Source organism: Gopherus flavomarginatus, chromosome 17, assembly GCF_025201925.1.
Source record: "Gopherus flavomarginatus isolate rGopFla2 chromosome 17, rGopFla2.mat.asm, whole genome shotgun sequence".
Lineage (NCBI taxonomy): Eukaryota > Metazoa > Chordata > Testudines > Testudinidae > Gopherus > Gopherus flavomarginatus.
In genome coordinates this window covers 18,236,462-18,252,243 of record NC_066633.1, presented here as the reverse complement: position 1 = coordinate 18,252,243, position 15,782 = coordinate 18,236,462, and the positions used below count along the sequence as shown (strand labels likewise).

The 15,782-nt window shown below is 50.2% G+C and overlaps 1 protein-coding gene across 1 annotated transcript in view; it reads left to right on the top strand.

Moving 5' to 3' along the window:
• LOC127036277 (collagen alpha-1(I) chain-like) overlaps positions 1 to 15,782 on the top strand; it is an 83,110-nt gene that overhangs the window by 34,203 nt on the left and 33,125 nt on the right. Inside the window, exons 18-28 of the mRNA XM_050927087.1 lie at positions 182 to 235; positions 1,154 to 1,198; positions 2,778 to 2,831; positions 4,447 to 4,491; positions 5,521 to 5,574; positions 7,489 to 7,542; positions 9,140 to 9,193; positions 10,276 to 10,329; positions 11,141 to 11,194; positions 11,477 to 11,521; positions 15,377 to 15,421. Coding sequence (XP_050783044.1) covers positions 182 to 235; positions 1,154 to 1,198; positions 2,778 to 2,831; positions 4,447 to 4,491; positions 5,521 to 5,574; positions 7,489 to 7,542; positions 9,140 to 9,193; positions 10,276 to 10,329; positions 11,141 to 11,194; positions 11,477 to 11,521; positions 15,377 to 15,421 — 558 coding nt within the window. The remainder of the gene's footprint in view (positions 1 to 181; positions 236 to 1,153; positions 1,199 to 2,777; positions 2,832 to 4,446; positions 4,492 to 5,520; positions 5,575 to 7,488; positions 7,543 to 9,139; positions 9,194 to 10,275; positions 10,330 to 11,140; positions 11,195 to 11,476; positions 11,522 to 15,376; positions 15,422 to 15,782) is intronic.

Below are 15,782 nucleotides of genomic sequence, written 5' to 3'. Positions count from 1 at the left end.
CATCAAAACTGTCATCTCCAGCCTGACCCCAAGCTGTTAGATCCATTAAGTCCGCTGGGCTTTGGAAGAAGCCCCTGAAACTGTAAAGACACATGTCCAGCTCTGTGTCTCTAAGATAGACAGGGATGGTGGGGGAATCAAGCAGTGGTGCTTGAAATGATTTTTCCCTGTGAATTTTTAGGGCAGTCGAGGACCAGATGGCTCGAAGGGAACGCCTGGGCCAAGAGGACACAGGGTAACTAACAGAGCCTTTTGTTACTCGGAGGTGAACATCGGGGTCATTCAAGGGCTTGAAACCAGCACCTTAAATATCTCCAAAAAGTTGCTCTCTGAGCAGCACAGATCATGTAGCATGGGCATAAAGTGTACTCTGCATGAGAAACTGCACTGAAGGGTGGCTGCCTTGGTCCTCACCAGCATTCCAGGGCTGACAGCACTTAAGCACATTCTCATCTTTCAGCATAAATTGAAGTCCTGTGGATGTCAGTGAGACTCAAGTAAGTTGCTTTGCTGAATCAGGATGCTGCAGCTTCTGAATGACTTGAAGGGACAGAGCCACTATGCAGAGATCTACTGTGGACAGCGGCAGCTCCAGGCACCAGCACTCCAGCGTGTGCCTGGGGCAGCAAGCCACAGGGGGCCCCCTGCCGGTTCCTGCGAGAGCGGCAGTCAAGCAGCCTTCAGCAGCTTGCCTGCGGGAGGTCCGCCGGTCCCATGGATTCAGCGGCAATTTGGCAGCAGGTACGCCAAAGCTGCGAGACTGGCGGACCGCTGGACCCAAACGGGGACCTCCCACGGGCAAGCCGCTGAAGGCAGCCTGCCTGCCATGCTTGTGGCGGCAAAACTAGAGCCGCCCCTGACTGTGGAAATGGCTAAGAGGTGGCTAGCAGTGGCAGATAACCATGGCAAGCTCCCTGCACTTGAAAGGACTGCATAAATGATTCCTTACTAGAGTGGTGGAAATACCATACAAGAGAGGAGCTTAGATAAAATTGAGCCATAATTGAAGTATATAAACTCAGCGATTATGTTTAAAAGCCCTGTAACTTTTTTACTGCTGGCAAAGATCATTCCTGTTGCCAAACTTGCATACTGAGGCCTCTGAATTTGCATCTTGTTTACTGATGGCACAATCCTTTCTTTTTCTTTTCAGGGCCGTACGGGCCAGCGTGGGTTGGTTGGGATCCCAGGACCCCCAGTAAGTAGCAGTGCACTAATGGTCAGGCTCAAACTCATGCGAAGTGTGTTCTAGAGAAGGGATCGGCACTGACTGCCCCAGTTGCATGGTTCAGGTTTGAAGGCGAAAGGCCTAGATGGGATTCAGAGTTGGCAGATACAAGTGTACCGGTCTCAAAACAGAGGGTGTTAGTCTGATCTGCTGTTAGTGGGACTCTGCTGATTTGCAATGCAGATCCTCCCGACTGACGCCAGCATCCAGACCTTGTGTGTTTAACTAGGTGTGTGCTTAAAAGCGTTATTGCTCGCCTGTGTGAGAGCAGGAAAACAAACAGTCAACGTGCATGGGAGTATGGCTTCTCATCAAGGGCACGATGGCGTATTTCTCAACTTAATTAGGCGTCTTAATTGTGCCCTTCACTGTTGGTGCTGTAGTTGCACTTGTGCCTAATTAGGATTTATTGAAAATGTAACACTTTTGTTTTCTGTTGCTCACAAATTAAGGTGGAAAGGAGTCGAATTAACAGTGCTTGCTAACTTCTACAGCACACTTAGGAGTGGGCTGTTTGCAGTCAGCGGTTTTCATAGTATAGCTCCAGCATGAGACCGTTCTTGTGCGCCATGCTTGAGGTTTGACAGCAATTGAAAATATGTTTGGGTTCAAATGTTCTGTGGGTCATATTCTGCCTTTTGGTAAGGCTGTAGGAAGGTCAGAGGTAGGAGATTCAGGGTGAGTGTTAGTCTATAAAAGTTTGACATTGTTGTAAGAATAGTAATGAATAAAAACCCCACCAGAAACACAACTGACTTTATACCGACTAGCAAGAATGTAGGAAGCAAGACTCTCTTTTAAGTAGCTTTCAGGGGACCTATTATTACACAAGTTTACATTGGACAACCAAGCTACAATTAATATTTGTGGGGGTGGGCAAAAGAGGATAGGGAGGAAAAAATATATTTAAGGCCCTTGACGTTTTTCTTTCTGCGGCAGTAAAAATAGGCTTTTACCTGCTGCTCGATTTCTTTTTTGGTTAGAACGTTTGCCGGCGGAGGCGGGAAAGGGCTGTTGGAAGCATGTTAATGAGCATGGTGCAATTACGAGCACAAGCTTTTCTTGGGAAGGTTTCCAAACCTGCCAGTTTGCACATGCAGTTTATTTCTCTTGCACTGGCATCCAAGGAGTTCCAACTGGAATGAAGCCAATGTTGTACTAAGCACTGTGCAAACAAATCACAGACAACACTGCCTGCCCCAGAGGGGTCCCAATCTAGGGTTTAGAAGACACAAAGCAGGTGACTAAACAGACAGACAGCAGAAGGGGGGTGGAGGACACGAGAACAGTAGAGGCAGATGTTTGCATTCATCACGGTTGTCCCGGTAGGCAGAGCTGAGCGTTCATGTAACAAACGAATGTACATATGCAAGAGCTTCCTATTCCCATTTGTTTAAATTGCTCTTATGGAAATATTTGTGTTTGCTTATATAGTCGCACATAACGGTGTCCTTTAGAAGCTGCTTTTGCCGTCTATATTTTCAGCATTTAAAATCTGAGCACCTATTTTCATTCATATACTTATCCAGGGTAAAAATCTGCTTTACAGGGCTTACGAGGCGTTCCTGGAATAGCAGGCCCAGAAGGAAAGCCTGGTACACAGGTTCCCATTCTATACTATATACTTAAATATTCTTCGTTCTGTTGTAATTGCCGTGCTGGCTACAGGGGCCAGGGCTGCAGGTGAAAGCTGCTCTATTACTGCATGTTGCACTAACTCCGATATTCGCTGGTTCCTGTGTTGGTTTGTCTCATATAACCGTACCCCGAAAAGCAGGGAGATGAATCCGAACCAAACCACAGAACCGAACTCCCTCAGGCTTGGGGACTTTCGGAGCTGGATCCAAACATTGTGGTCTAGGCCCATCTTTGCATGGCAGTGAGGGTTTGACAGCACAGGCTTGGGGCTGGCATGGTTCTTGCACCTCATTCCCCACTTGCACCAAACCTTCTCCTCCCCTCCAGTGTTCCAGTTCTGTCCCCAGCACAGCTCTGCCCATTGATTTCTCCTGCCACCTGCAGCTCGCTGCGCCCTCTGTGCTCTCGTAGACATGCTAGTCCTGTGCCCAGAAACAGCTCTGCCAACGAGCCTCAACCCTCACTCCTCGCACACTGGGTCCTGTTGTTTCAGTCCTGAGCCCTTCATGCAGAGACGTTGCATAGAACCAAACTGCATAGTGATCTGCTGGGAACAGAAATTTATTGAGAGCTAGGATGAGATCCAGAAACTCCTTGCTTCTGATTTAGGTTGCCAACTTTCTAATGGCACAAAACCGAACACCCTTGCCCTGCCCTGAGGCCCCACCCCTTCTCTGACACCTTGCCCCCCACTCACTCCAGCCCCCCTCCCTCTGTCACTCGCTGGCCCCAACCTGACTCACTTTCACTGGGCTGGGTCAGAGGGTTGGGGTTTGGGTGGGGGGGCGAGGGCTCCAGCTGGGGGTGCAGAAATGAGGGATTCAGGGTGTGGGAGGGGGCTCCGGGCTGGGGCAGGGGGTTGGAGTGCGGGAGGGGTTGAGGGATCCAGCTGGAGGTGCGGGCTCTGGGGTGGGGCTGGGAATGAGGGGTTTGGGGTGCAGGAGGGGGCTCTGGGTTGGGGCAGAGGATTGAAGTGCAGGAGGGGGTGCAGGGTCTGGGAGGGGGTTAAGGTGCAGGAGGAGACTCAGGGCTGGGGTAGGAGATTCATGATGTGGGCTCCAGCTGAGTGGTGCTTACCTCAGGCAGCTCATGGTAGGTGGTGCGGTGGGGCTAAGGCAGGCTCCCTGCTTGCCCTGGCTCTGCATCACTCCCGGAAGCGGCTACATGGAGACATGGCCAAGCGGCTCCTTGCCCATAGGCGCCTCCTGCAGGTGGTGCAGAGCTTCCCTGATTGCCCCTGCGCCTAGGGGGTGGACATGCCGTCTGCTTCTGGGGAGCCTGCCTTAGCTCCACTGAGCTGCCAGCCGGACTTTTAGTGGCCCCGTCATTGGTGCTGACCAGAGACATCAGGGTCCCTTTTCGAAAACCAGACTCCTGGCAACCCTATTCTGATCTAACCTTTAAGGAATGAGCTCTCAGGTTTACACGTGATTCCGGCTTGCATCACTAGAGCACTTCCCTTACAGGGAAAGCTGAGCTCACGTGCAAATCCATGTTCATAGAATACAGTGCTGGGCGGGAGCTGGGGGAAGGTTTGTGCTCTCTCTTGGTCCTTATCATCTGTCTGACTTATCCTGCAGGGTGTATCAGGTGCCATGGGGAGCCCTGGCAGAAAGGGACCAGCTGTGAGTAGAATTCTTTGTGTGTTTGTTTTAAATTCTTCCAGTCCTTTGAGCCACATCAGCATGACAATAATACTTAGCTCTTGTACGCAGCTGTTCATCCATAGATCTCAAAGCGCTTCACAATCTTTAATGTATTTATCCTCACACTCCCCTGTGAGGCAGGGCAGGGCTATTATCTCCATTGCACAGATAGGAGACTCAGGCACCGAGAGACTAAGTGACTTGCCCAAGATCACACCCGAAGTCTGTGGCAGAGCTGGAAATTGAACTTGAGTCTGTCAAGTCCTAGGCTAGTGCCCTAATGATGGTGGCTTCTTGAGCAAAGATCAAGTCCAGCCTTAGTTCAACTAACCAGTCAGCCTGGATTTCCTGGGTGTGACCTCTGAGTCTGAAGAGGGTCTTGCCCTGTATTCAGATCCAGAGTTTTGATTAGAGATAGGGGTTTGTCATTAATACCCTGCAACACGCTTGTTAATGCTGACAAAATCCTACTGCAAGCAAACCTGCTGTGGGGTCTTATTACCTTCCAACTCAAACTTTCCATGTTCGATTGTCAGCTAATAATGACCCAGTTCCGTGGTACAAGATTTAACCTAGAATGCTTGAGAGATGACGCATTACACGCCTCCCCTCTTTGGGCTGAGACACAACAGCGTCCTTCGCTCTCTTAACCCCTTCTCCCCATCTGACCCTGCCCAGCTCTCTGAAACGCAGGTGAACTGCTCCCAGTCACCTCAAAACCAGTTTGCTTCAGATTGATCACAACAGTTTCATTTGGATAAAAATACACGTTTTTGTTCCAAATTTGACTTTTTGGAGCTGACATTATATAATACACAATTTTTTTTCCAAATGAAACTAAAGTCGTTTTGAAATGGAAACATTCCATGCCGCGAAGGTGGACATGTTCTGTTTCAACCTTCCTGGAATGCTCTGTTCCGGGCTGTCCACTACCGCTTTCTCCCTTACCAGTAGCAGTTTTCCCGAACTTTCAGTGTCTGTGTTTTGATCTTTTGCTGTTCTCTCCAGGGTGCTGGTGGCTTACCAGGTGACAGAGGGCATGATGGACGTCCTGGACCAATAGTAAGGAGCATCTTCTTTCTACGGTAGTTTGTCTGTTGCGTTAGTCTGCACAGCACTAATGCAGAAAGTCAGCTGCTTTTCTGGGCGGGTGAATGGTAGATGAGGCGGAGGCTGATACTGACTGGTAAGGGATATGTTGTTTTCTCGCTAGGAACCGGTGGGAGGATCCAACCTCCTAGAGCAAAGGTTTCCACATTTTTCTTATTGTGTACCCCCTTCCAGATCTACCAGCTGTCTGTGTACCCCTACCCTTCTCATCACTGATACTTTGTGTGTTCTTCTTAACACTACCTGTCCATATTTCACTGTTGCATACAGATATAGTTATAGTGTGACATATACAACCGAAAAAAAAAACCAATCCCAAACCCTGGCTAAGTTCTGAGCTCAGCCTGGACGGTTGCCAGGCAACTGAACCCACACTGTACAGTGATTGGAGGTGAGGGCTCTGTATCTCAGCATCCCTATGTCTTCATTTCCCTTGGTACATGTTGAAATAAATTAACTACCGTATTTTACATAAATTCCCACAGAGTTTTAAAGCTTAGTCTGAGTAGTCTATTATGAAAATGCAATAAATAAAATAATTAATAAATCCACCTTTACATAATTTCTCCTGCTTCCCCGTCAGAGGTGTCTCATGTACCCCCCCCCACCCCCAAGTATGTGTGCCTCAGATTGGGAACCCCTCCCCCAGAGTCCTCTTAAAGGGGTTGACCCAACACCTGTTAAAATCCATGAAACGCTCCAATTGGCAGAAGTGGGTGTTGGCTCATGCCTTAAATGGAGAGGAGAAGAAGGCTCTGTCTGAGAGATACTTCAGTGAGGACGAGCTTCCCTTTCCTTAATGTTTTTTCATGGGTGACGTGCAAGGGTAACGTTACTCCCTGGGATTATATACAGGAAATAAGGCTGCTTTGGGGATTCTGATTGCTGAACTTCTACGACGAAAACTCATCTACAGTGAGTCTGTACAAACCTCCCCTACGTGCCTGCAGACAGAAAAGTCTAATGCAAACCCAGAGGCTATGCACATTTAGCAGTGGTATGCCAGTGCCTTGAGAGTAAATAGCAAGGGACCAGCTGCTGGACCAGCCAGTAACAGAGAGCTGGTAGTAAGCTGTAGAGCAGTCACATTGTGTAGTAGCATTTGGTCTTGTGGCCCCCAAATGATGCAACCACTCGGGGTGGTACGGTCATGTGCGCTGGCGCAGGTTTCAGAGTCCATCCAGGACAGTGCGCACATGTCGCGGGAGAATGTATGAGTGCACAGAATATTCGTGTACTGCTGCCAGGGCCTGAAAGCACCCAGGTCTATTTCCTTTCTCAATCAGTAAGGTGACTATTTTGCGCCATCCCCAGAAAGAATGTCTGAGATGCCATTAACTGCTTGACTGCTACGCAGGGCACCAGGTATATTGAACACAGAGCCCTGTGAGTGCCACCCAGCGTGCCCAGTTAAGTCTCTCTGCAGTGCCAGCTTTGGGCTAGCGGCAGCGGCTGTCCACAGAGGCAGAGTTAATGCATCACAATCAAATATTAACTTAGGGCTGGTCTACACTACGGGGGAAAATCGATCTTAGATACGCAACTTCAGCTACGTGAATAACGTAGCTGAAGTCGAAGTATCTAAGATCGAATTACTCACCGTCCTCACTGCGCGGGATCAATGTCCGCGGCTCCCCCTGTCGATTCTGCAACTCCGTTCGAGTTGGTGGAGTTACGGGATTGATATAAGCACGTTCGTGGATCGATATATCGATCCCCGAGGAATCAATTGCTACCCGCCGATACAGTAGGTAGTGAAGACATACCCTTAGATTGCTCAGCTAAGTGAGCAATGAGTGCCAGGACCTGAAACAGCCTTAGAAGGTGACTCGGTTAATGACACTTTTCCCCCAATGTTTTTTTAAGGGCCCTCCAGGAAAACCAGGACCAGACGGAGACCCAGGTTCTCCGGGGCCAAGGGTAAGAGCCACTAACGAGATGGTATATGTGTGTGAGGTGATGGAGCTCCATGGCGCCATTTCATGTTGTGACGCAGTAGGGAGCGGGCTGGATTGACCTGGGAATGTCGTTTAGTTTTACTGGGACTGTCTGCATGGGGGATGGGAGAGCAGGGGATGGCTTTAGGAGAGGGACGGTACCTGAGCCCGGAAGGGGGGTGGGGCGAGTCAACCCCTTTGCCCGGGAAACTGGACAAAGGGAGATGGGGAGAGAAGGACGGGGAGAGCCTGCTGGAGTGGCTTTTGGTTTCAGTCTGGGGCTGGCTGGCAAGAGGCAGGGAACCCCAAGTCTGAGGTCTAAGCTCCTTGTCCCACAGAGAGACCTGGCTGAGGGGTCCTGGTTGTACTTACAAGCCCTGCTTGGGACTGTGTTCCTGTCGTCTAATAAACCTTCTGTGTTACTGGCTGGCTGAGAGTCACGGTGAATCGCAGGAAGTGGGGGTGCAGGGCCCTGACTCCCACATGTAGCCTGGTCTCAATGACAGAAGGCCCCTGGCTTCGCTCAGTTGGTATTTTGGAATGTTCCTCTGGTATCGGCTCTGTGGTAGCATCTCTTCCAAGGCGTTTCAGTACCACAGAGAGATCAGTGTGAGGCTGGGTGGGTCCCTTACTTTGAAGTGCTTCACAAAGTGGATGGCTACAGAAGGGTGCTTTTCAATGACACTCTGAAACATCAGCCATGTTGTCCGCACTCCAGGGGAAAAGGGCTCATTACATATTAGCTGGATATCTCCATGTTCCAGCTCAGTGCGTGCTCAGGCTCTTGCTGGCTCTGAGACAGAGGATCCTTTATGTATTTTCTTTTATCTCCCAATCCGAACAGGCACAGTGCCCCATGTCCCAGCTGCCTCAGGCCATGTGACCTCTTGAATTGCCTGTCTTGGCTTTCTGCAGAGAGAAGCAGCAGCTCTGCCTCTTTCCCCCTCCCCATCTGCAGCACTCACCCTTTGCCACCACACGCAGCAAGTGGTGCAGTCTGTGTTACTAGCTTTGGTTCCCCAGATGGGCCAGCATTGCAGCTGGCTGAACACTGGAGCTGGGTGGCAGGTTTTGAACAACATCTTTTTTTTGGAAAGATGCAGATTTGGTCGACCAAAACACTCTGCGAATCCATGTCTAATTCGCCAAATTGTTTCAGTCAGAAAAAAAAATCAAAACCGGCTGTTTCAAGTTTAACAACAATGTTATTAAATTAAAGAAGGAAAGAAATGGTTAAAAACCCCTCACGTTAAATGAAACGTTTTGTTCGACCCAAAACAATTGTTGAGGGGTGGAGTGGAGTGGCCAAACCAAAGAATTGGTTATTGGCACAACTCTATACCTTGTCCTTTTGGAGCCTGACTCCAAACATCCTGAAGCCAACAGGAGTTGCAAGTGCCCAGGATTAGACCATAAAGGACAATGTCTGTTTGGATGAGCTTTTAGCTGGTGAGGTCTATGCACCCTACTTCTTTGTCATCTATTTTACTGCTTCTTCCATAATGCTGGCACCAGAACTGACCACCTGTATTCAAGCCAGTCTTGCTGCATTTGTTACATTTTCATTTCTTTCCTGGCAGGGGCTGCCTGGTAAACTTGGCTTGGAAGGACTGCAAGGACCTGTTGGCATGTATGTAAGTGATACCCGTCTGTTCCCAGTGAAAAATGAGGCCTAGCAACAAGCAGGCAGCTGTAGGAGAACATATGGGGCAGAGGCGGGGAGAGGGTGAGCTTGGGAAAACAGCTGTCCAGAGGGGAAGCCCAGAAGCACCTGACACCTCCAACATTCCGTGTAAGGAGCTTTCACAGAATTACAGGCCCGGCCCAGCTGTGCACCATTGGCTGCACTGGGTGTATCCCTGGAATTTCTCTGTGCAAGGAACAGGCCGCATGTCAGTGAGAGCGGCTGGCTTGGTTCAGGCAGTTTTCCAATACTGGCCTATTGCCCCCTGACTGGCGTGGCAGAACTTCTTCTCAGAGTCCCAGACCCGAATCATGGGTCAGACCAGATGTTTGTTTGGTGACTTCTGCCTTGTTGCTTTGAGGAAATAGGGCTCCTATTTCTATGAGGTTTGGAAACCCCCATGTTACATTGTGCAGCTCTCACTCCTGATCCATGGGTTAAAATGAGGCACGTTGATGGTGGCTTTGCATACAGCCTCTTTCCCCATTGAGTGGGCACAAGATCTCGCCTTCTAATCTGGCTAAATAAGCTAAATGGGCACCATCTGTTATGCTGAGCCCCTCTCCACCCCAACTGTGTGCTTTTTAAATAAGCAGAATGATAGTCAGGACTAGCACATCCCACTCTGTTGCGGGGGGAGGTTTCTAGTTTTTAAGTGACCGTTTTCAGTGCTCTCATGAGGTTCTCCTGACCCAGGGGAAAGGGTTAAATATGTGAGGGGTAGCCAGCTAGACATGCCACGGCTGGCCAAAGCAGCTGGAGGGCCACAAGACCCTCATTTGTAAGAGATCATTATGGTTGGTTTACGGTAAGGTGGTTAATTTGAGAAAGAGCCAAATAAACAGAGGGAGGTATGTGAAACCTTAAACCATGTGATGACCACTACCTCTTCTGGACATCGTGGTGCCACATCTCGGACATGATCACCAATTTCCATAGGCTGCTAGCTTCCTCCACTTCCTCCCCCTCCCTGCAAGAGAATACAATGTGTCAGCCTTAGCTGACCAGTATCAATGGCTTTCTCTGTCCCAGGGCTACCCAGGATCTGTTGGTGACAGAGGAAAGGCAGGACCCAGGGGTGAAAAGGTAGGACCATGAAAGAGCTACAGAGATGAAGATCATTGGAAACTCTGGGGTGGCCTGCAAAGATCTTTTTCTTTGCCATTTACTGGGGCGGTGACTGTGGAGAAAACTATCTACTTCCAATGCTAGGAACAGGATGTAAGATTAGCCTCCTTAGGGTCCGACTGTACTGCTCTTCTGGTATCTCTTGTGCCATTTATGCTCATTCATTCATTTCCTGATGGACCAATGTTGGATTTAAAAGAAAGTGGTGGTGGTTTGGAATTCAGAGGGGAAATGGCTGTATAACAGACATTTAGGGCTAGAGCAATCTGAACACACTGAAATCCTACTACATCTGTTCCTCAGTCCATGTTAGTAACAGAGATAGGCCTGAGTTGCTAAGTTCCAAACTAGATATGGATTTCCTTGAAATGTAGGAGTTTGCATTTCCAGTGTCTGGCTTCGGCTTATTATAAGGACCTGTTAAAAAGACTGGACACCAGATCAAATGTTGGGGGTGTTTGGGGTGTTGACTCAGGCCTCTCTCGAATCCATTGGGCACACTTATTGGTATTGATGTCTGTGAAGTTATCCTACAACGGTTTCCCGAAGTCCAACTTTCTGTCTCCACCAACACATGTCAGCAGCACTCGCCTCTAGAACTGGTCAAAACATTTCTGTAGGCTTCTCCCCCACCCCCATCTTCTTACCAGCTCTCCTTAACCTTCCCAGCCCTAGTCACCATTGTTCACTGAGAGATGGCTGCTGCTGCTCCCAAGAGGTTCTTCAGCAGGACAGACATGAACAAACTTCTTTTTGCTCCTTCTTGCAGGGAGAGCCCGGAGTCCGGGGCCCACCAGGATTTCCAGGAAAAGCCGGTCCCAAAGTGAGCATTGTTCCCTGCCTCTCAGTAGAACCAGCCTATAGCGCACCCCAGAACTCCAGGCTGATTTGTTTTCTATGGGCACAGATAGGTCTGATGTGACCTCTGCGCCCAGCGGTTAAATGAAGTCTGGTGGGGGCATTCTGGTTGTCGAAGTGCTTAGCCTGAGCTGCTGTGATGAGAAGGTGAAAAGGCCTCTCAACCGACCTATGTGCAGTGAGTGCTCAGCAGAAAGGAGGTGAAATATTCAGGCTCTGATGTCTCTGTCTCTCTCTCCTCACACAGGGTCCCCCTGGCCCACCTGGTGGGAAAGGTCCCCCTGGTCCACAGGTATGTCCTGTCCTGTCTTTCCTCTCTCTTTATATGTGGTGAGAGGCCCCAGGCACTGCAAGGATTAGGCCAGTTTTGCCAGCTCATTTAAAACAGGTGTGAAAGGTCAGGGCACGAACAGGGCCCTCAACAAGGCCAGGACTGTGCTGTGCTTGCACTGAGCTTTTGCAGGACAGCGGAGAGGAAAGCATCTTCGTGCCAGAGGCCAGAGCAGCCCGGCACACCCAGACCTGGCCTCCTATGTGCTCAGGCCAGTCAGGAGGAGAGTGGGAGCTGTGTGGTTTTCCAGGGTTACTGTGCCATTGCTCAGACACCTCAGCAGTGGAAAGCGGCAAGGGGCGCACTTGTTACAGCTGTCTCCGTCTGTTCACGTGCGCATCCTGGGGCTGGATCCCAGCCCAGCCAGGTGGAGCAAAGGAGCCCTATGGGGATGAGAGGCTGTGTCAGTGTCGAGGACTTTGGTACAGTAAAAGAGAGAACGAGGGGCTTCCCACCTTGATTGCAACATGGGTCCACGTCCCTTACGACAGGCCCAGTGTAATGACTTCTAGGGCACGCCCGGCACCTGGGGTGGAGCAGCTGCAAGCGGATGAGCAAATCTGCTTCAGTGAGAGGCTGCAGGCCCCAAATAGGAGCTGGCTTGCAGCTCCCTGACCAGGTAACAGCCGGTGCTCGAGAGCCCAGGGGCAGTAACAAAGATAAGGCAATGCTTATAGAACTTCCTAAGCTGCCCTCCCCCTTCTCGGGTTTTCCTGCTCCATGCAGAGGCCATCGCTGTGACAGAAATACCAGGCTTCATTCCTGAGCCCAGGTAATTAGTTCCAATTAATCTGTCAGCACTTTAGCTGTGTCAGCTCAGCGGCAGATTCATATCTCCCTTTGGAAGGGGAGTTGGCTTTCACATCTGCGAATCTAATTTGCTGGTGCCGCATTATGTGAATTTCCTGAGGAGGGGGCAGCGCCAGTCCAGTCCCCTGGGTTGACGGGGGTGGGGTGGGATCGGGGCAGGCTGGCAAGACAGGCGTAGTGCCATGGGAACGGGGGTGGGTTTGCCATGGAGCTGGTGCCCCCACATAGGCAGTAGGGCTGCAGGGAGCACTCTGCTCAGTTCCCCTCTCCCCCAGGTCCAGTGCAGGTGAATCATAGTTTTCAAGTGCAAAATCTGGGATGGTGGGGCTAGGGGGCCTTGCAGGGAAACATTTTGCTGCAGGGGGGTAAGAGAGATTGGGGGATAATTGAGAGGAAAATGAGACTCCCCGTCCCTCTCCTCTGTACAGAAGAACTTTACAGTAAAGGGCAGGATGAGAGAAAATTATCCATCCCTCTGTGTCCCTTTCACACCAGTCCAAACTTCTCCTCCTCCAAACTAGCCTTCGACCTACCATCACCCCCTCTTTCATCAAGTGACTCCACTCTCCCTTCATTCAACCCGCCTCTCTCCCAACTCAAAACCTCCTCAAGGATCTTCAGCTCCCTCCAACCCAACCCAGCTTAGACGCCCCCTCACCCCGCCCCAGTCTGAGAACCACTTGTCTTACTACATAACCTCTCCTCAGCTCTGGACCCACATCTGCCCTGCACTCCCGGCTCAGCATGACCTCCTGTCCCCACATCTCACACACACCCCACTTCTAGCTCAGAGAGCCCATGCTCAGGATCAGAATTCTCGCCCCCTCCATCCACAGAATTCTGCTTGTCGCTGTGTCTGGAAAATCAGGAGCCGAGGCAGCAAGGAGCATGTGCAGACACCCCTACGCTTTGCCCATGTGGGGCTGAACTGAAATAGCCCCCACAGAATCCCTGTCCCCTGCTTTGTGCCTCCTCCCTCTCCTGCCTGCAGCTCACACGCTGCAGGGCCAACTGAGGGCAGCCAGGTATCCTTAGAGCCGAGCAGGAAATGGTTTTCCCATCCTATGAATGTCATAGAATCATAGACTATTAGGGTTGGAAGGGACCTCAGGAGGTCATCTAGTCCAACCCCCTGCTCCAAGCAGGACCAATCCCCAGATTTTTACCCCAGTTCCCTTAATGGCCCCCTCAGGAATTGAACTCACAACCCTGGGTTTAGTAGGCCAATGCTCAAACCCCTGAGCTATCCCTCCCCCCGTCTAGGGTTTGGACACTTCTCCCAGTCCACATAAGGGACTGAGACCTTCAGAAGTTTTTTGATGAATAAGCAACGCAAGGGATACCCTAGGGTAGCCAATAGCACCATAGTGAGGGCACTCACTTGGGATGTGAAAGACCTGCCAGCAGCTGATTTGGAGCAGGGACTAGAGCCCAGGTGAGTGACCTAACCACCAGGGTATTGCTAGTGTGGGGCAGTCTCGCTCACTCCCGCATTCTCATTTTGACCAGCTCTTGCATCCTGTACCTGAGAAACCTTCCTCGATTGAAGTTCTATCAGACCTGATACCTTCCCACAAACAATTTTGGTTTTGATGAATCCGTATTTTCTGATGAAAACCTTTTGCTCAAAATATTTCCAACCCCCTGGAGGACTCCTGCACCTAAAATCCCACCTGTGGCAGCAAGAGGTACTGCACTCTGCATTATGCCCAGCCACACCTCTCTAACTGTGACGTTAGCCTCTCCATATTGGCCACTAATGCCCACTCATCCCCATGACTTCGAATCAGCCCTCTGGAGTTCCTGCTCTCAACTTTAAGCACCCAAGTATGACCACTTTGGTCAAAGCTCATATGGCATCTGGCTGCCAGACCTGTCGGACGCCGGAGTTTGTGGGACATTGTGCATTTTGGCTGACCTGGGCTCCCTGCCCCACTGCACCACAAAAGTAGGCATTGGGGTATGCGTGACAGACTCCCTCCCCAGCTACCTTGGAGTCTCAAGGGAAAGGCATGGAACTGGGATCTCAGAGGCCTTCAGTTCCAGTTTCACCTCTGCCGAGTACAAGTTCTAGAATGCAGATTTCTGGTTGATTGAATTCACGCAGTGAGAAACCATCATTAAATTTGATTTTACTGTTTAAAATCCTTTATAATGTGAAAATGGAGGCTGCGCTGCACATCAGAATGTAGCTGTTTCCCATTTCAGCTGCTCAGCTGAACACGTTCTGATCACTTGTTGCACCTGAGAAAGTTTGCAGGTTGGGAGAGGAGTAATGAAAACAGTTAACACACACTGACATCCATTTCAAATACTACAGTTGTGATGTCCCCTCAATATACTGAGTATATTTTTCAGCAATAAAGTTAGACGTTTCCATCCTGCATCCTTAGTTCGGTTTGGCCTGAGCCAGTGCTTTTCTCTCCCTCTTTGGTTACAATTGGCCCTGCAGCACATGAACTGCAGGCAGGGATTCTGTGGGGTCATTTCAGTTCAATCCCACGTGAGCAAAGCATAAGCACATGTTCCCTGCTCCTGATTTTCCAGACACTTCAGTGCATGCAGCAAGACACTTCGGTGCACATGCATCTCCCCTGGGGAGAGGATGAGAGAACTACGAACATGTGACCGTTGTGTGATCACGTTACTAATGCACTGCTGCAAGGTGCTGAGATACTACAGTGATGAGTGAAGTATAAGAACCTGTAGAGAGTAGAAGAGAAACCGTAGTTTGGTGTTCAATAGGATTAATGAGTGAATAGAAACCCTTGTCTTTGCAAACATAGGTCCCGGGACGTGGCATTTATCAAAGGCTCTGTGCTTGTGGGAGCGTCCTTTATGTTGGTGACAGACCACTGCGGGGCCCCACCTGAAACAAACTGTGTGTGTTCTGTTTGCATTATGGAAAAACTGAGTGCATTCCCCCTCTTTGAGACAGGTGGTTTCTGGGCCTAGGTGGGAGCATCTCACCTTCTACTATTAAGCAATATAAACTTTTTGTTTCAGGGGAGACTGGGAGACCCAGGTCCTAGAGGGCTTCCGGGACTGCTGGTAAGTAGGAGATGGATAGCTGTGTGCTAATGCAGTTACCCCCCTTCTGGTCTCCAGTCATGTGACACTGATGGAGCTGGAAAGATGCACATCCACACCCCTCCAGAGAGTGATTTGTTCCCATCTTTGGGCTAAGCGCTGCCCTATGTCAAATGATTTGGTGGTGTCAGTCCAGCTCTCGGTGAGCATGTGTCCCAAGCCACCCGGTGGCAGAACGGGTTTGGAGACTTCACCACCCTCACACCCGCAGAAGGGACCCCCTCCAGTTCAGGGTAAGGTGACCTTGATCATAGTGTGAGGCAAACCTGCCTGAATTATGGTCAGTCTGTTTTTATTCTGCAGAAGGGGTCTGGGTGATGCA